Here is a 17,745-nt window from a genome sequence, read left to right as displayed (position 1 = left end):
CCAGCCACCACCATCCAGCTCCTGGTGATCACAAGAGCTTGGTGGTCCAAGTTTCTTCTTCCAAGGGCGCATTCCCCACGACAACCCCGGATAAGGGTCTCAGAACCAGCGGGTGGGTGAGTCCGCGCTCCCCCTCAGCAGCCTCCAAGGTTCAGAGGAAGTTGCTGCCAGTAAAGCAACTTTGTCAGGAGGTTAGTCCTGACTGCCACTGTAGGGCACTCCAGGCCTAAGGTCTCGGCTGCCCTACGTACCATCACTGCATAGGACGCTCTCTCCTCCATAGCCACGGTAGGGGGAGAAAGCATGTCGAGCTCTGGGCAGGTATCCAGAACACTAGCGTCATGCAATTCCTCACTCAAGTCCAGTTCTTCCAGCTGGCCTGTCAAAGGGTCCAGCGACCCCTCCCAGTCCTCATCACCACCCTCAGGGCGATAGGGAACACCTGGGATGAACAAGGAAACAAAAGTATCCTCCGGCATTGGATTCGACGTTGGCCGACATCGGTCCGGCTCCGGGTCCATATAGGGAATGAATATGGGGACGTTGTCGGCCGGGGTCACAGCCTGCACTGCTGGGGTTATCGCAGGGAAAGGTTGAGTAAGTTCGACCGGTGCCGATCCGGATCCAGGCCTGAATCCACGTGCCTGCCGGGGCAGGAACCGCCGGCATCAAAGACCGAGGGTCCCCAACTGACACCAGCGGAGTCTGGCTGACCAAACACATGGTGGATGGCTTCGTAGAACGTTTAAAGCTGAACAGGGGGACGCACCGGCTCCCGGAACCGGGGGAAAGCATGGAGTCATACCGGAGTCAGGCATTGGAGACGGAGCCTTAGCGCGACGGACCTCCGGGTCCTGCGTCGCATCAGCCGACCAATGGGGGCAAGGGGAAGAACAACGGTGCTACTTCGCCGCCTTCTTGTGCTTTGGCTTACCCGAGGAGTGCAAAGACTTGGACGACGTGTGGTGGTGACCGGTCCCGAGACCTTCCCCTCGAGCGAGACCAGGAGCGATGCGCAGCCGACTGCCGGTCCTCCAAAAGCTTTCGGGACCACTTCAGCAAACACTTCGAATTTATGGCCTGACAGTCGGAGCGCGACTTCGGGTCATGGTCGCACTCCAGGCATACGAGGTGCGGATCCGCTACGGAGATCAGCTTGTGATAGGAGTCACAAGGATTGAATCAGGTTCGACGATGGGACATTCCTCGCGCACCACGAGTCAAAGACTCGAAAAAAGACATCAACAAGTGTTAAAAAAAAGTTTAGTCAAAAAATATAACTAAGGGACAAGTTATCTCTGGATCTGCGCTAGGCTGGCGCGTAAAAAAGAAAGAACTGACGTCTGTTCGCAGGGCAGCGTCTAAGTAGGCACCGCAACGTCATCCCAGAGACCACCAGGGCGGATGAGGAGTCAACCGACGCCACCTAACGACGCTCAGGGGTAGTGCTGAATAAAAATTCTCCAGATACAGTGACGCCTGGTGGTAATTGTAAGGTAAGGAATCTATAACTAATAGTCTCTTTCAGATACCAGTCTATAGTAGCTGGCTGGTCATAATCAGTCAACACACTAGTAGTCGGTAGGTTTTCAGGGGGGCACTTCTAAGGTGCCCTCAGTGTGACTTTATTAATAAATCCAGCAACGGTATCAGTGTGGGTTTAGTAAGACGAGGTGTTTGGTATCAAACACCTTGTTTAAAGTGAAAACATTATGTAGAGGATGAACTCGTATTTACAAGTGTAAAGCCCATGTACTCGTTAATGGCTTCCCTGTGCACTGGAAATATCTTTAGGTGAACATAGATACCACCGGGACATATCCACTGTTGCAGATATATGCCCTCAAATGGGTATGGTGCACTCTACCTTAGAGCTGTAAGGCCGCGCCGAAGAGGTGACTTGACTATACCACATGTAGTGCTGTCAGGCATGGCACACAGGGATGTGTGCCACGTCTTCTTTACGTTTTTTCTCTGCACCAAGATGGGCAAGGCTGCAATGGCAGTTTGCATGAGCTTGGTGAGGGGTCCTTTAGTGTGGCACCATTTGCGCTGCAGCCCTTAAGTACCAGCTTTAGTTCCATTGCCCCAGGAACCTGGGGTACCATTTACTAGGGACTTACAAGGGACCCAAAAGGGTTTGCCAATTGTGGAACAATCATACAGTTTAGGGAAAGAATATTGGTGCTGGGGACCTAGTTGGCACGACCCCAGCACACTTTCAGTCAACATTGCACCAGATACTATCCAAAAAGTGGGGGGTACCGCAACAAAAAGCTAGTTTCCTTCAATACCCAAGCAGTACCCCCGAAAGGAGGATGATCTCTGTGGTGTTGGCACACAGGAAAAAGTCTTGCAGGACTGGACCTGCAAAATGCCCTTTAAAAGTCAGACCTGGCTGTCAAGCCAGTAGTGCTTCATGAACATGTGCATTGAGGCACACTTAGAAGCCTGACGGGTGCTCTTAGAGCCAACGCAGTGGTAATAGCCTTCGTATGATGGAGAAAGCCCTCAGTATTTCCAGAGGCTGCTTCTTGGCCAATGCATAGCAGATCCTAATGTTGGAATAAAAATGTTTTAGCTGAGTTCTCCATGCATTCTATGTCTTAATTTAGCATTAGCGGCACCATTTTATATTCAGCCGCCATCTTAAACCATGATCGAAACTAACTTCTGTCTCTCTCTCTTTCTCTCTCTCTGCCCTAGCTGAAAGCAACTGCGATAGTTTTTGCTTCGCTGTGCTAATGAATATGCTGTTCTCGTCAGTACATACCTTTCCCATTAGATAGGCCTTCTCCCACCCTTAGAGCAGTGGGCACAGGCAGAGTGACCTTGGCGCTGAGATAGCATGTACCCGGTCTCAGGATCTAAACCCATCCTTCTGTATCTCCTTTGTTCACCAGCAACCAATTGGATATTTTCCAGCGAGGGTGTGTCTTTATAGGTTCTGAATTGTACATTATGTATCTCAATGCTTACTAAAATCCAAGGTGGCAGGTCAGAGGCAGGTCAGACCGGACTCCACTTGAGTGTACTTGGATAAAATATACTTGATTTGTATTCTCTACTGACTATCCACCTAGATGAAGTCAAAAGGAAGAAGATGTGGCCTACCAAAAGGGAGAGGATGTGGTCTAACAAAAGGGAGAGGATGTGGCCTAACGTCTAGAGCAGCCGACCTCGAAGCTTGGGAACCAGATTTTTGTTTCTGCAGGGATGATCAGAAGCCTGTGATTCTGGGCAAATTACTTAATCTCCCTGTGCCTAACAAAAAAAAGAAAGAAAGAAATGTGTCCCTCTATCACACAACTGGTGCTCATATAAAATGCCCTGAGACCTTCCTGTGGAGTTCGCTCTATATAAAACTCAAAAAAATTAACTGTCATTTTCTGCACCACCATATCATTCTTTGACCCAAAAAAACCCACATAGGGAAAGCATGAATGTCCCTAGAAAAGCCTGTTGATGGTATCTATGCATGGCAAAGGAGCACCAAACAATCTGTAGTGTTCAGGCCAGTGCATCTGGTCATCATGAAAAGTTTTAGCCAAGGTGGCCCTGAACTCATATAGGGCTGGAGGTAAGATCTTGCTGACCATGCCCTACAGGGCATACGTATAACGGCCTAAAAAGGCAGACAGCATTGACTCACCTCAATGCCAAACTGGTTGAAGAGAACATTCACTTCCCTAACTCCTCAATCCTTTCCGACTCAGTCTGGGGGAGTCGTGGGGAATGCATTAGGATTCCATTTGCTGGTGAAAGCCTGAACCACAAAACTCTTAAGAGAAGAATGCTGCGTAAAAAATCAGAGTTATCCGGTGCCAGTCTGTGGCATCTGGCCACCTGTCTGTTCACTAGTGGCAAGAGAAGGGCTTAGCCCGATTGACCATAAGGGTGTTGATCAGGGCTTTATTAAAAGGAAGTAATGGCTCAAATGAAACTAGCCCAGGGTGCAAACCCTTGTTACGATTTGTCTTAACTGCAACATAAGGCAACTGTAAGTCCAGGACCTCAGCTGCTAGTCTAATCACAGCAGCTGAGGCACTCTCGTCTGCTGGAGTCCACAAGGCAAATTCAACCCTGTAGCAGGAGTAAGAGCATCCGCACTGGCCTCCTCTAATTCCATATAGAAGTATCATCATCGTAATGCGAGGCTGAATCAGTCTCATCATCAGGCGGTGACAGACTATGGACAAAATCTGAGCCAAAAAGACAATGGAGTCTCGGAGGATGTCTCCATGGCTGAGGAAGTGTTTTGATTAAATCAGAATGTATGGGAACCAGGTGCACTGGAGTGTAGTACAGGAACCTCACTGGGATCGAAACATAATGAGCTCTGGGTCGGACAAAAGAGTCAGCATGGGTGCAAACCCTGGCACTGGTGGCATAAGAATTGATGTCGATGATGAAAGGTGCTGGCAAAGTTCTTGGAGCTGGAATGGAAGTCAGCACCGGGTTGGTGTGGAACCCAAAGCAGGTTTTTGAGGTTCAAACAACGCCGAAGATAGATATGGCAGGAGGTCCCTACGGATCCTTAAAGCCCAAAGCGCACCATAGAGAGCTAGTAGAGTGCCAAAAATATGCACTGTGGCTGCATTAAAAGCCTCAACCTGCTGCAGCTTTGCTGCTTGCTGACAGCCACAGCTATTGGGGATGCATTTGGACCAGGTGCAGAATTGCCCCTTAGATCAAGTGGCACCTAGACACCCTCCGGTCTTCTCTTTGGACAGACATTGGTGGGATGGGGTTGAGCCCAGAGTTAACTTTTATGCAACTTTGATTTAAAATTACTGGATGGTTTTGATTGCGATGAAGACGTAGTACGGGAAGAGCCTTGAGAGCTGAAGTGGGTCAGCACTCTTGACTAGGACCAGATTTATGTAAGGTCTGTGATTTCTTATGATGTTCAGAGGCATACAACTTCACTATCCAAGGATCACATTCGGGTGCATAAAGGCACATTCTTCGAATTACGGAGTCATGCCACAAGCCAAATCACCACAAGTACACCTTGGGTGGGTCTGTCACTAATATCTGTTTCCAATAGTCACGCACAGTTTGAAACCTGTAGACTTTGGTGGGGACACTGTCCCGTTGAACATTAGAAAGAATAGAGTGAATACGCTAACCGACGTAAGAGGGAGTGGCGCTCCGACTCAATGTCCGATAAAGTGAACGGACGTCCATGCGCAGGCGTGGTGCTCCGTCACTTCCTGGAGTACTAGATCTGCTCCCTCTTGTATCTAAGACAAAGTAGTGGATTTCAAGGGTCAGTTGGCTAACCTCCTCTGTGCCTACAGGGAGAAGATTAGCTGCGTCTGCTGGCTCAGTGGATTAATGTATCCACTGCAGGGGCCTGTGTTCGACCTCATGGTCTCAGGTTCAAATCCTGGCGGGTCCACTCAGAGTACTATTGAGTTGGGTAACAATAAACATCTGCCAACTGGCGGTGCCTTGTTGAAGCTTATAATACATTCAGAATGTTTATTGAACCTCATTGTTGAAACCCAGAAGTGTGACTTGTATTTGTAGGTTGCTTGAGTAATGACTATAATGAAGAAGGCAGTCCTGAAATGGGACAGAGAATTACCTGAAACAGTATAGGAAAGGTCTGAGTCTAGGGGAACATGTATGACATGATGCTTACCAATGTTGGAATGCAAGAATGACCTTTTCATTCTTCACAAGATTTACTAGCTGCTCAAAGCCTTTCTAAGTTTGGAAAAGTTGCTGGTGCTTTATTTCCGAAGGGCAACACCTAAGATGTAGGCAACATTCAAGTAAAGTAAAGTGCCCTGGTTTAGAAGTATTTTCTTGAACAGTATATTGAGATAAGTCCCTTTGAACTTTAGAAGACAAACACGCTTACATATCGGGTCAAACATTACTAGTTATTACATTACATGCTGTTGGTCAGACATGAAATATTTAAGAACTGGATATAAAATTTGCCACCTATTGCATTTGAACTATTAAGTTTAATGGAAAAAGCATATAGGTTGGACAGAAATAGGTGTTTAAGCAACACACAAAGTTTAGAATTCATTTAGGAAGTGGCTGGGAAAATACAGTAACTGGTGAAACTCATGAGGAAAGTTAATTTGAAGTACAGCCCTATCATAATGCCTGCCTCATAGTGACGCAAAGATTTGTTACACCCTTACATTCGATTATTTCCGCATTTTGCGTTTCAGATGAAAAGTTAAATCTTCGGCTTCGTTACGGATCTCCAGTCAGGTGTACGATGTGTACAACAAACAGGAGGACAACAAAAGAAATTTGGTACTATGTCCTCTTAGCTAAACACATATGAAGATGAATTTCAAGTTAGGTGAACAATTTATCATTTAAGACTGAGGCAAAAAGTAACATCTGTAAGGTAAATGCACTTAATTGTAAATACCATCTGTCTATTATGGCTAGCTTCCATAAATTCATTAACACTGCACTTTCTGGCCTATGTGCAAGATTCTAGGACATATTTTCAAAAATCATCTTTGAAAATAATATTAGCCTAAAAGCCATATCTATTTTACTTTCAATAAAAATACTTTAAAAAAAATCTTAAAATGATATTTAAATGGGGTTGAAAGCACAAGAACAGTTGCTAAAAAAAACTTTGTATTTTTCTCTTTGATTGCAAAAAAAGTAAACTGTACAGCCTCACAAGATGCATTGTTGCCTTGGAGGGGCTATCCAGAGTAGGGAAAAATGTTCTTCTCTACCCATCCCTGCATCTCTGACAATCACCTACAATAGCAATACTACAAATGCTGCTTTGTTTAATCAGGCCAACTGAGGTTTTGAGATGGATAGTGTCATTTTTCACAGAGCTGACACAGTACTAGTTCTATGGAGAATAAATGTCTGCCCCTGCTTGCTACCACCAAGAACAAGAAATTAAAAAGTAAGAAAGTAATTGAGGATTTAAGATCACAAGAAAAGTGACCAAGAGCCACATTTTAGTGTAACAGTTTTAAAAAATTCATTCTACTATGGTGTTAACAGTTATGAATTTGTAATATTGAGAACAAGTCAGTTTGTTGACCACCTAGTCCTTAAAATGAACCGTGCATAAAGAGCCAGTGCATTCTATTACACAATTCAAGGGCAGACAAGAAACAAAAATAGATAGAACACTCTACAAAATGCAACCACACAATTATATGTGTAACATGTTTATATAGTACTATTGTTCTCAACTCAAAATATCACCATTAGTTGGCGAGCACTGCTCTGCAATAAAGAAGTCAAGAAAGGCCTATTACTTTATATGTTTTTTCGATAGATGTGCCAACATCGCTGATAATATTATACACCATCTCCAAGCAACTTTGGAGACCCACAGGCAGGTTCCCCAACTTTGAAAGCGATTTTAATAATATATGGAAAGACGAGATTTTGAGCTTGTTTGATTAATTGCAATGAGAGCAGGTCATTAGAAATCAGTTCATGCAAGCTGTTGGAGACCATAGTTTCTAGAGTAAGAATTTTGATCCACAAAGAGCTGTTACTGCAGGCCCCCAATACGGTGGCCTCAAGGCAATCAGTCATGTCTCTCTTTGGCCTGGGATGGACATGGGTGCAATTTGTTAGCTCTCTATCACTAATCCCTCTTGCAAATCGCATTAGACTGCTTCATACACTGCCAATTATAGGACAGAAGCTCAAACAGGTGCTAACATCACCAAGGATAACATAACTCAATGGCGCATCAAGCATGATCAGAGTTTCATAACTGAGTTTCTAGGACTTCGGCACCAGCCCATGGTATGAAACCTTAAAAATGGACAGGACCAGCACAGAAGTAGATCAAGTGGGCCTGGTGAGGAAGAGGGTGGACATCCTACACACCAAAGACTCATGTCCCACAATGTGAAGTGCTCCAAGAAGGATACAACCACTTTCTGTTCTTTAGAACTGGGCTCCATGCTTTGGTTGACCGAAGTTAACACTTCAGGCCTGGCCTCATCGCTGTTTTGATAGGGAGAGCACTGTGCAGCAACCTTCCACTGCTGCCAAGCCACACCGATATTTTGTGGCAGAATGTAGGACTACTACTTTACATCCAAGACCATGCATTGGTGGAAACACTCAAATATGAATAGTCATTACTGTGTGCTAATGTCAAATAAAATAAACTCAGATACATTTAAAAGTACCATAAAAACCAAATACTTTCTCTTGGAAGCATGCAATGTGTAGTACTCCGGGTCATACCTTGCAAAATATATCCACTAAAGTTGGAACCGCCTTTCTTGCATTGTTGGATGACACGTGGTCGATGACTTTCAAGAAAACTTCAGCAGAGGGCTATAAAAAAAGAAAAATAAAGATACATGTATGGAAACGTGTGTGAGTGAATGCACAACACAATAGTGAACCCAATCCCAAAATCCCCCCTTACAACTGATAGTAAACCCACTATTTCAGTCTCAAGCGGATTTATCCTGTTTCTACAAATTTGGTAAGTTGCCGTGACCTACATCTAACTCCATGCTCTGTCAATTATTTTAGGCGACTTGGAAATTTTAATGTTGTATATGGCCGTAAACAATTTACTAATGATTTTCCATTTAAAACAAAATGATTATATCATTAAGAAGTATGAAAAAAATGTAGTATAGTTATGTACCGTTTCTAATGCGAGGCACTGTTTAATTAAATTGGATGCAGTTTCTGATGTTCTGCTCGTCTTGCTCCTGCTCATTCCTCTTCCCAATCAGTGGCTTGCTATGAATGTTCTCTCCCCTGTTTTTGCGATGTCCAAATGTGACCTAACCATGACTATGCCATGTTAAATTTTAAATGTGATTTTCAAGTTAGAAGTAACACTGAATTGTAAAAAGTGTAAATTTTAAAATTGGAGCGCATTACTTGCACCACACGCACTCACTAAGAAGCAGCTCTGCTTCCAGCCATCCTCGCGTGACCTACGGTTGGTCAAAGCGCTAGGCTGCCGCCTCCCACGGTAACAAGGGGGTGGTAGGCTTTTGACTCACTTCCTGTTCACTTCCTGGTCCACTGGGCGCGGTTAGCTCTCTAGTGGATCCACACAGCGCTATATAGCCCTCGCGCCTTCTCGAGCGCGCAGCGATCGCGCGCAGCCCCGCCGAAGACCCGCCAAAGAGCTGCCCGAGCTGCCCGTCTGCGCCCGTCCGCGTCAGGACGGGGCACAGGGGCCACGGACATTGCTCCCTCTCTTCCATCACGATTAGGTATGAGTCCACATCTTATCACCTATACTGCTCATTCCCTACTAGACTTAAAACCGCTGTCCGCATGTTGTACTAAAATACCATGGAATACTGTTGAGGGAGCCTTCTCATGTTTAGAATGTCATCACCGAATGCTCAGCAATAACATTCCGTCTGAAGCAAAAGCTCCTGTAGTAGGGCTGAAGTCTTTCCTTCTAAACGTGCGATCCCTGCCTAAACATCAGCATGAGGTATGGGATCTGGTAAATTCTATCCAGCCAGACATATGTTTTATCACTGAAACCTGGATGAAGCCCCACACCATTACAGCTGTAACAATGGGGATCCCAATCGGATATAAGCTTAAACATCTAGATAGAGAAGGGAAGACAGGCGGTGGCCTAGCAATCATACACAAGGATGATTTAAAGGTCACTATATTCTCACAACATCAAAGTTTACAACTAGAAATTATGTTTTTTAAAATTGACCTCACTAGCCACATATTCTGGAAAGGAGCTCTGGTTTATCGCCCCCCAGGACCAAACCCAGATTTTCCCCTCCTTCTCCAAGAATTGCTAGCTCCCCAACTCAAATCCAATGAAGATTTTATTCTTCTAGGGGATTTTAACATCCATGTAGACCAACCAACACTACCTGAATCCTACTCCCTTATCACCGACCTGTCAAATCTAGGTCTAGAGATAAAAAACACTGGACCCACGCACAGTGGTGGCCACACGCTAGACCTTGTCCTCTCCAACTGTTCCAAGCTCACCTGCCTTCCAGCAAGAGAGATTTTATGGACAGACCACTTTCTTCTAGAAATCTTACTCTCAACTCCCAAAAGACCTACTAATAAAGGACCCTCCCTTCCGACTTGGCGCCGCCAATGGCATAAAATCTCCTTAAGTAACCTACAGGAAATTTGGGTACAACCCACCATACTAGCAGAAGACACAGTAGATTCAGCACTGGCAAAATTCACAGGCTCAATAAAGCAAACCATTTATACCCTGGCCCCTCTAAAACTATACAAAGAGTATTCCTCCTCTAAACAAGAAAGTTGGTATATTTAGGAGTTAAGGGAGGAAAAACAGAAATGTAGGCAAGCCGAGAAAAAATGGAGGAAACATAAGACGGAGGAGACTAGAGCGGTCTTCCATCATGCTCAATCTAAATACTATAAAAACATCAGACAGGCTAGAAAAAATCGTCTTTTGCAACAGCTAGAAGAAGCTGCTAACTGTCCCAAGGAGCTTTTTAAAATCCTTCAAAACTTTGTCAAACCCGCCGCATGTGAGAGCTCTTAGGAGTTCTCACAGACCATATGCGACGAGATATCATCTTTCTTTGAGAGTAAAATAAATACTATATATGAAAAAATAGTGGCTGCCAATAACAGCACGAGTGGCATCAATAAGATCACACCTCTAACCCCGCCTAAAGATAATGCACACCCAATATCATTCTTCCCCCTTATTGAAAGTACAGATCTCCCTCATCTCATTACTCACATCAAATCAGGATCTCCAAATGACCTCCTCCCTGCTAAGATGGTTCCTCCCCTGATCCCTCTCCTGGGCCCCTTCATACAGAATGTTATTAACATCTCTCTCACTAAAGGACAAGTCCCAGTAGACTGGAAAAGGGCGGTGGTAAACCCAATACGCAAGAAAGCTGCATCCCCATGGACCGACCTTTCCAACTTGCGTCCCATCTCACTCCTGCCATACATCAGCAAGATAGCTGAGAAGCATGGGAACACCTATCTGTCACAACATCTCGAAGCGACGGAGGGCCTGGACTATTCTCAATCTGGTTTCAGGCCGAACCACAGCACCGAATCAGCCCTCCAAACAGTGACCAATAACATCAGAATGGCACTGGATGAAGGCAGCTCTATGATTCTGGTGCTGTTGGATCTCTCCGCCGCTTTCGATACGGTGTCTCACAAAGTGCTTCTTGAGCGACTAAAGGATGTAGGACTGGAAGGTGTGGCTCTGGCATGGATGGAAAGCTTTCTGTCAGGCCGTTCTCAAGAGGTCAGGCTGGGCTCCCACAAATCCATCCACAGGGAGCTCAATAAGGGAGTGCCACAGGGTTCCTGCTTAAGCCCTACACTTTTCAACGTGTATGTGGCTCCCCTGGCCAACCTAGCAAGATCATTCGGGTTTACACCGGTGTCGTACGCTGACGACACCCAACTCCTCTTTCCCTTTAAAGACCTGACACCTGCAATAAAAAGATCTTTTGCAGAGGGAATGAGAGCAATATCTGCATGGATGTCATCAAACTGTCTCCAATGCAATATAGGAAAAACGGAGGTCATGCTGTTTGGACAAGCAGCAACACACTGGACACCGGATTGGTGGCCCCTGGAATTAGGTCCTGTTCCTAGCCCTAAAAGCACGGTGAGAAACCCTGGAGTGCTATTAGATCAGACACTCACTTACAAGGACCACGTAAATCAGGTGGCTAGTACCGGTTTCCGAGCCATCGGAATGCTAAGAAGAGTGTTTCCCTATCTGCCAGACTGCCATAGGAAAACACTTGTGCAGGCATTAGTCATCAGCAGAGTGGATTACTGCAACAGCCTTCTTTTGGGAGCAAATGAAGGGCAGCTCAAAAAGCTGCAGGTAATCCAAAACACGGCAGCAAGGGTAGTCCTCAATGCCCCCCCCAGGACTTCCTCCCTCCCACAGCTGATTAGGCTCCACTGGTTACCAGTGAGGAAGCGAGTGCATTTTAAGACCCTATGCACTATCCACAAAAGTGTGATAGGCAAAGGCCCAAAATATCTGGCCAATATCTTCCTGCCTTATGCCCCTGGACGAACCCTGCGCTCCGGCAACCAGCAGCTTCTGCAGGTGCCTAGAATAAAAAAGTCCAGACAAGGAGGGCGAGCTTTGGCCCATCTTGGACCAAAGCTTTGGAATTCCCTACCTCTTGAGATGAGAACACTTACCAATCATCTGACCTTCCGTAAGGTCTTAAAAACACATCTATTCCCCAGTAACTGATCCCCCTCTGTCAATATGTACCATTCATCTATCCATAATCATCTGAGGATATTCTCACTGGCAAAGCGCGGAGATACCCCTCCGGGGGTCTATTCAGGCGCTATAGAAGAATATAAAATAAATAAATAAATGAATTGTTGTATAAAAATCCCACTAATACACCCCCCCCCCCCTCCCTCTTTATACCAATAATAGATTCCTTGACTCTAGGTGAGGGTATTAAATTCTCTGTCTCTTTTTTCTTTCTTTTTTTCTCAATCTCATTTTACCTGTATGCTTGACCCAGGGTAGAAGAAGTCTTGTGTTTGATTGCTCCACGGAACGTATGTTGGATGATTGAAGAGTTCGTTTGATTGAGCACTTGCACTTAGGTACTATCCATTTGTTTTTTCTATAATTTTTGATTCCTTCTTTCACTACTTTATCAAAAGAAAGAATTTTAAATACCTGTTCCCTCTCTTTGTTCATATGAAAATTGACAATTTTGTCTAAAAATAAAAACTTTTCATAAAAAAACAAAAATTAAATTGGTTAAATCTGACTTTTTTTGTCCTTTGTAAGTGGCAATAGTTTAAAGTCGTTGCTCATCTAAAATAGGTGGATCCATTGACCAGTACTGGCACTTTGATTTGTTTATAATGTTAAATTTGCAGCTTTATTAATTATAAAATGTGTACAAAAACGTCTGGTTGTGAAAATATATATATTGTACACGAGTATCTCCCTCGAGGAAGGAATCAACGCAATTAAATATTATTTATCTACTAGAGACCCGATTTACAAACAACATAGTGAGATGTTGATCTCCATGATAGAATTCTGTCTGTATAACAATTGTTACATGTTCAACCAGTTACTATACTGTCAAACACAAGGTGTAGCTATGGGGGCTAGCTTCTCCCCAAGCTATGTTTGCCTACAAATGGGCATGTGGGAGAAGCTAGTCCTCATGGAAGAATTTGCAGAAATCATGACTACTAAAATCAAGGTGTGGTTTAGGTTCATAGATGACCTTTTTATTGTATGGCATGGTACGACCACAGAAGTAATGGAATTTATATCACAAATTAATGTCACAGGCTAAATCTGAAGTTTACAGCAGAGATTAGTGCAAGCAATGTGAATTTCCTGGATACCAAGGTATATATACAAAACAATAAATTAGAAACTACCTTGTTTAGAAAGAAAACATCTGGGAACTCTGTTTTACATGCCACAAGTTCACACCCACGCCATTTAATAAATAGCATTCCCTATGGCGAAATGTTAAGAATAAAAAGGGTCTGCAGTACAGAGCATGATTTGGAGAAAGCACAATATGAAAGCAAGATGAGATTTCTATCAAGAGGTTATTCGGAACAAGTGATAAATCAGGCTATAACAAAATCAGGAACACTAGCTAGAGAGGACCTACTAAGTAAAAACAAAAACAGCACTTCGGTCACAGCCAGGGAAGAAGTTTTATCTAAAGACGATACGAACACTTTTCGTTTAATCATAGGCTACAGCAAACAATACAAAGAGCTTAGCAATATTATTCAAGGAAGCTGGCCAAACCTCCTGAGCGACCAGGTATTAGGACCCCTGCTCCCGCAGACGGTGTCCATTACCTACAGCAGAGCCCCCTCTATGCGAGATAGCCTAGTAGTAACAAGTACAGAAATTGCAGCAAACCCCATCTGGTATCAAAACCTAAAAGGCTTTAAAAGATGCATACCTTGCAAAGCTTGTACACATGGTATCAGTACAAGTACATACATAAGCCCTTTTAGAGTGAAACCATATAAAATTTCTAAAATGTTGACTTGCAAATCTGAGTATGTTGTTTATATTTTAACATGCCCATGTGGGAAAATATATGTAGGAAGTACAAAATTACAAGCGGTTGGATCTGGGGGTCTCTAGTTGGCAGACGTAAGTACCTTAGACCAAGTAGGGACCCTTGCTTCTAGTCAGGGGTGAAGGAATACACACAGTAGATAACCTCCGCTCTCCTCTAGGTAGCTTGGCGCGAGCAGGCAGGCTTATCCCCAAGGCAATGTGTATAATATTTGCACTTAACACAACAATAATCCCCAATCCACCACAAACTGAGACCACACAGGTAAGTATATTTTATAAAAATATATAACTTTATCTAGTTTCAGCAATGTAAATAAGGCAGTTGCACGATAATCACTTTGTCATAAAAAAATGTTGCTCTTAATTCTTAATGGTTGCACTTGTTGTCATCAGGAAGCTTCTTTATCAAAAAAAAAAAAGAATATAGTCTCTAGTCTCTCTAATCAGTGATTAAATAATGCCACTGATCGTTACTGAAGTTGCTCTCAAAACGAGCAATAAACACAATGCCCAAGTACGTTTTTATATGTGGCCTTCAGCGCTGCCAACGCGCTTTACCGCAGGGTCCAGGGACTCTTTCTTTCCCCCGGCACGGCCTCGTTCTCTAGAGGGCCCCCGGCGCACCGATCCAAGCAGATCTCACTCGTCCCCGCCCCGGCCGGTCCCCTTTCCTCTCCCGCCCACTCTCGACAATCCAACGAGGGGAGGCGGTGCTGCTCACCTTGGAGGGACGGCAGGCCAGGGGTGCGTGGCGCTGTTAGATTCCCTCGGCGAGGTCGGCTCTACTCACGGGCTCAAACGCGGTGCTTCTCCCTGATCCAATCGGTGCGCGGCTCACTCGGCGAGCCCCCTGCGTGACGAGAGACTCCTCGAGGGGGTGACCACTCACAGCGCGGCTCCACCGGCGAGCCCTCCGAGGATGACGCGACTCCGTCCTCTTCTCCGCCAATAACCGCACAAACCAGGTGCTGACGCTGCCACTCGGGAGCCAATCCCAGCGCGGCGTTCGGTGAGGGGGCTCGACACTCCGAGCCAATCAGGGCTCTGCTCCTTCGGTTCTCGCCCTTGGCGGCCCCGGCCAGACGCCGACTTTTGCGGGGATAATTCCGGCCACGGGCAGCGGCGATTCACAGGCGGCAAGCGGACTTTACGCGGCCAGGAGCGGCAGAGTGTTTGTGAAGCCCCCACTCTTACTAGGGGGATAGCTCATGGAGGGGGGAACAACCAACCTCCGGTTCTCTAGCACAACGTGCCGATGAGCACGACGATCTTCCTCCTTGGCCACAGCTACCAGTCACGCTTTTAGCAGAGTTAAAGCACGATCTTCTTGGCTCAGTTCAGTTACAAGGGAACCTTTTGACCCTGGGTTCCCAGACAGGAGGCCAGCTCTTCTCAGGCCCTTGGAGATTCAGTTGCAAGACACAGCACACAGCAAAGTATTTTTAGTTCAAGCAGGCAGGGTCACAGCACACAGCAAAGTCCCTTTCTTCTCCTCTCCTTCAGTTGGATAGCAGGATAGGTCAGCCCTTAAAGCACACAGCAAGGCAATCTTCCATCAGTTCCTTCAGCAGTCCTTCTGGCAGAGGTTCCTCTTGATTGTAGAATCTGATTTTCTGTAGTCAGAGGTCCTTCTCTAATACCCCAAAAAGGCTTTGAAGTCCTTTGAAGTCTTTTGAAGTCTTTGTGCAAAGGGGGCCCTGAGCCCGGTCCAAACCAGTTCTGGGGGTCTGGGGTGTTTCTGGTTTCCTTCTTCCTCCCAGTCCCAGGGACAGAGGTGACAGTCGCCCAGCAGGAGGTGGAGCCAGCTTTGAGGTTAGGCAGGCACAACCCTTCACTATCAGGTGCTATCTCCTCCCACTTCCCTGGCAGCAGATGCTGCCTTTCATCCACGGGGCTGGCTCAGATAACCCCCTGGGGCTCTGCAGACCCTGTCATCCTCAACCCAGACAGTAAATCCACAAACAGTCCCAGGCACACAGAAAGGTTTAGACAAGAGAAGAGCCACTTTCTAAAAGTACCATTCTCAAACACAGAATTTAAAAACAACCTTTACTAAAAGATGTGTTATTAAATTCGGAGTTCAGGGATATCTTTCACTTATGTCCCATCTTGTTCCTATGGGAAGATAGGCTGGGATCCAATGGGACCAGCCTCCCCCATGTTACTCTATGGAGCAAGATAGCCTTACAGCAGTGAGCACACAAAATGGCTGCTGCTCACTACCAGAGCATGTTACCTGCACTAGTACATGCTCTACCTTATCCATGCACTGCACCCTGCCCAGGGGGTACCTTGAGCCTTCCATAGGGGTGACTGGTGTGCACAGACAGGGAAGGGTTAGGCCCAGCCAGTGGGGACACTGGCCAGGCGGACATGGCAGTCCATTGACTGCACACAGGCCCTGCGCTGGCAGGCCTGAGACATCATTTTAGGGCTACTCATGTGGGTGGCGCAATCTGCGCTGCAGGCCCACTAGTAGCATCTGTCATCACCAGCCCTGGCACACACAGTGCACTTTACTAGGGACTTCATGGTGATACAAATATGCCAATCAGGTATACCCAATCAATATGACAATTTACAGAGGGAGCACTTACCCTCTGACACTGATCAGCAGTGGCAGAGGGTCCAAAGCATCTAAACCAGCAAAAACGAAATCCAGCACAGCATCAAAAATACATGAGTCAGAGGCAAAAAGATGGGGGAAAAACCACGCCAAGGATGTCAGGTCTAACACGTGTCCCCTCCAGCTGAAAGTGGGGAGAACTACCCAACCTCTTGGGAGTCCTCATCACTAAGGCGGAAGAATCTGGACAGACCATTAGCATTGGCGTGTTCTGTACCAGGGCGGTGCTCCACCGTGAAGTCCATCCCCTGTAGGGAAATGGACCACCTCAACAGTTTTGGATTCTCACCCCTCATATGCATTAACCATCTGAGGGGCCTGTGGTCGGTCTGAACACGGAAGTGAGTCCCAAACAGGTAGGGCCTCAGCTTCTTCAGAGCCCAGACCACAGCGAAAGCTTCCCTTTCGATTGCACTCCATCTCTGTTCCCTGGGGAGTAGCCTCCTACTAATGAAAGCCACTGGTTGGTCTTCGCCCTCCTCATTGATCTGTGAAAGTACTGCTCCCACGCCTTGCTCTGAAGCGTCAGTTTGCACAATGAACTCACTTGAAAAGTCAGGTGCCTTAAGCACCGGTGCTGTGCACATGGCAGTTTTGAGGGTGTCAAAAGCAGTTTGACAGGCCTCAGTCCAACTCACTTTCCTGGGCTGATTTCTAGATGTCAGCTCTGTCAAAGGGGCTACAATGGTGCCATAACCTTTGACAAACCTTCTGTAATACCCGGTGAGACCTAAAAAGGCTCTCACCTCAGTCTGGGTCTTGGGGGGTTCCCAAGCCAGAATGGTATCAATCTTCGCCTGTAGGGGCGCCACCTGGCCGCTCCCCACCTGGTGTCCCAAGTACACCACAGATCCCTGCCCTATCTGGCACTTACTGGCCTTGATAGTGAGGCCTGCCTTCTGCAGAGCCTTCAACACTGCGCAGAGGTGTTGCAAGTGTTCCTCCCAAGTGGAGCTGAACACAGCAATGTCATCCAGGTATGCTGCGCTGAATTCCTCCAGCCCTGCTAATACCTGGTTGACCAGTCTCTGGAATGTGGCAGGGGCATTTTTCA

At 46.0% G+C, this 17,745-nt stretch overlaps 1 protein-coding gene across 1 annotated transcript in view; it reads right to left on the bottom strand.

The window, feature by feature from the left end:
* The window catches only part of TOPAZ1 (testis and ovary specific TOPAZ 1), a 1,918,280-nt gene that overhangs the window by 867,265 nt on the left and 1,033,270 nt on the right, over positions 1-17,745 (bottom strand). Inside the window, exon 11 of the mRNA XM_086942092.1 lies at positions 8,224-8,316. Within this exon, the coding sequence (XP_086798218.1) occupies positions 8,224-8,316 (93 nt within the window). The remainder of the gene's footprint in view (positions 1-8,223; positions 8,317-17,745) is intronic.

The sequence above is a fragment of the Lissotriton vulgaris genome, chromosome 10, assembly GCF_964263255.1.
Source record: "Lissotriton vulgaris chromosome 10, aLisVul1.2, whole genome shotgun sequence".
Taxonomy (NCBI): domain Eukaryota; kingdom Metazoa; phylum Chordata; class Amphibia; order Caudata; family Salamandridae; genus Lissotriton; species Lissotriton vulgaris.
The sequence above is the reverse complement of the archived record's forward strand: the minus strand, read 5'-3'. Positions and strand labels throughout refer to the sequence as shown.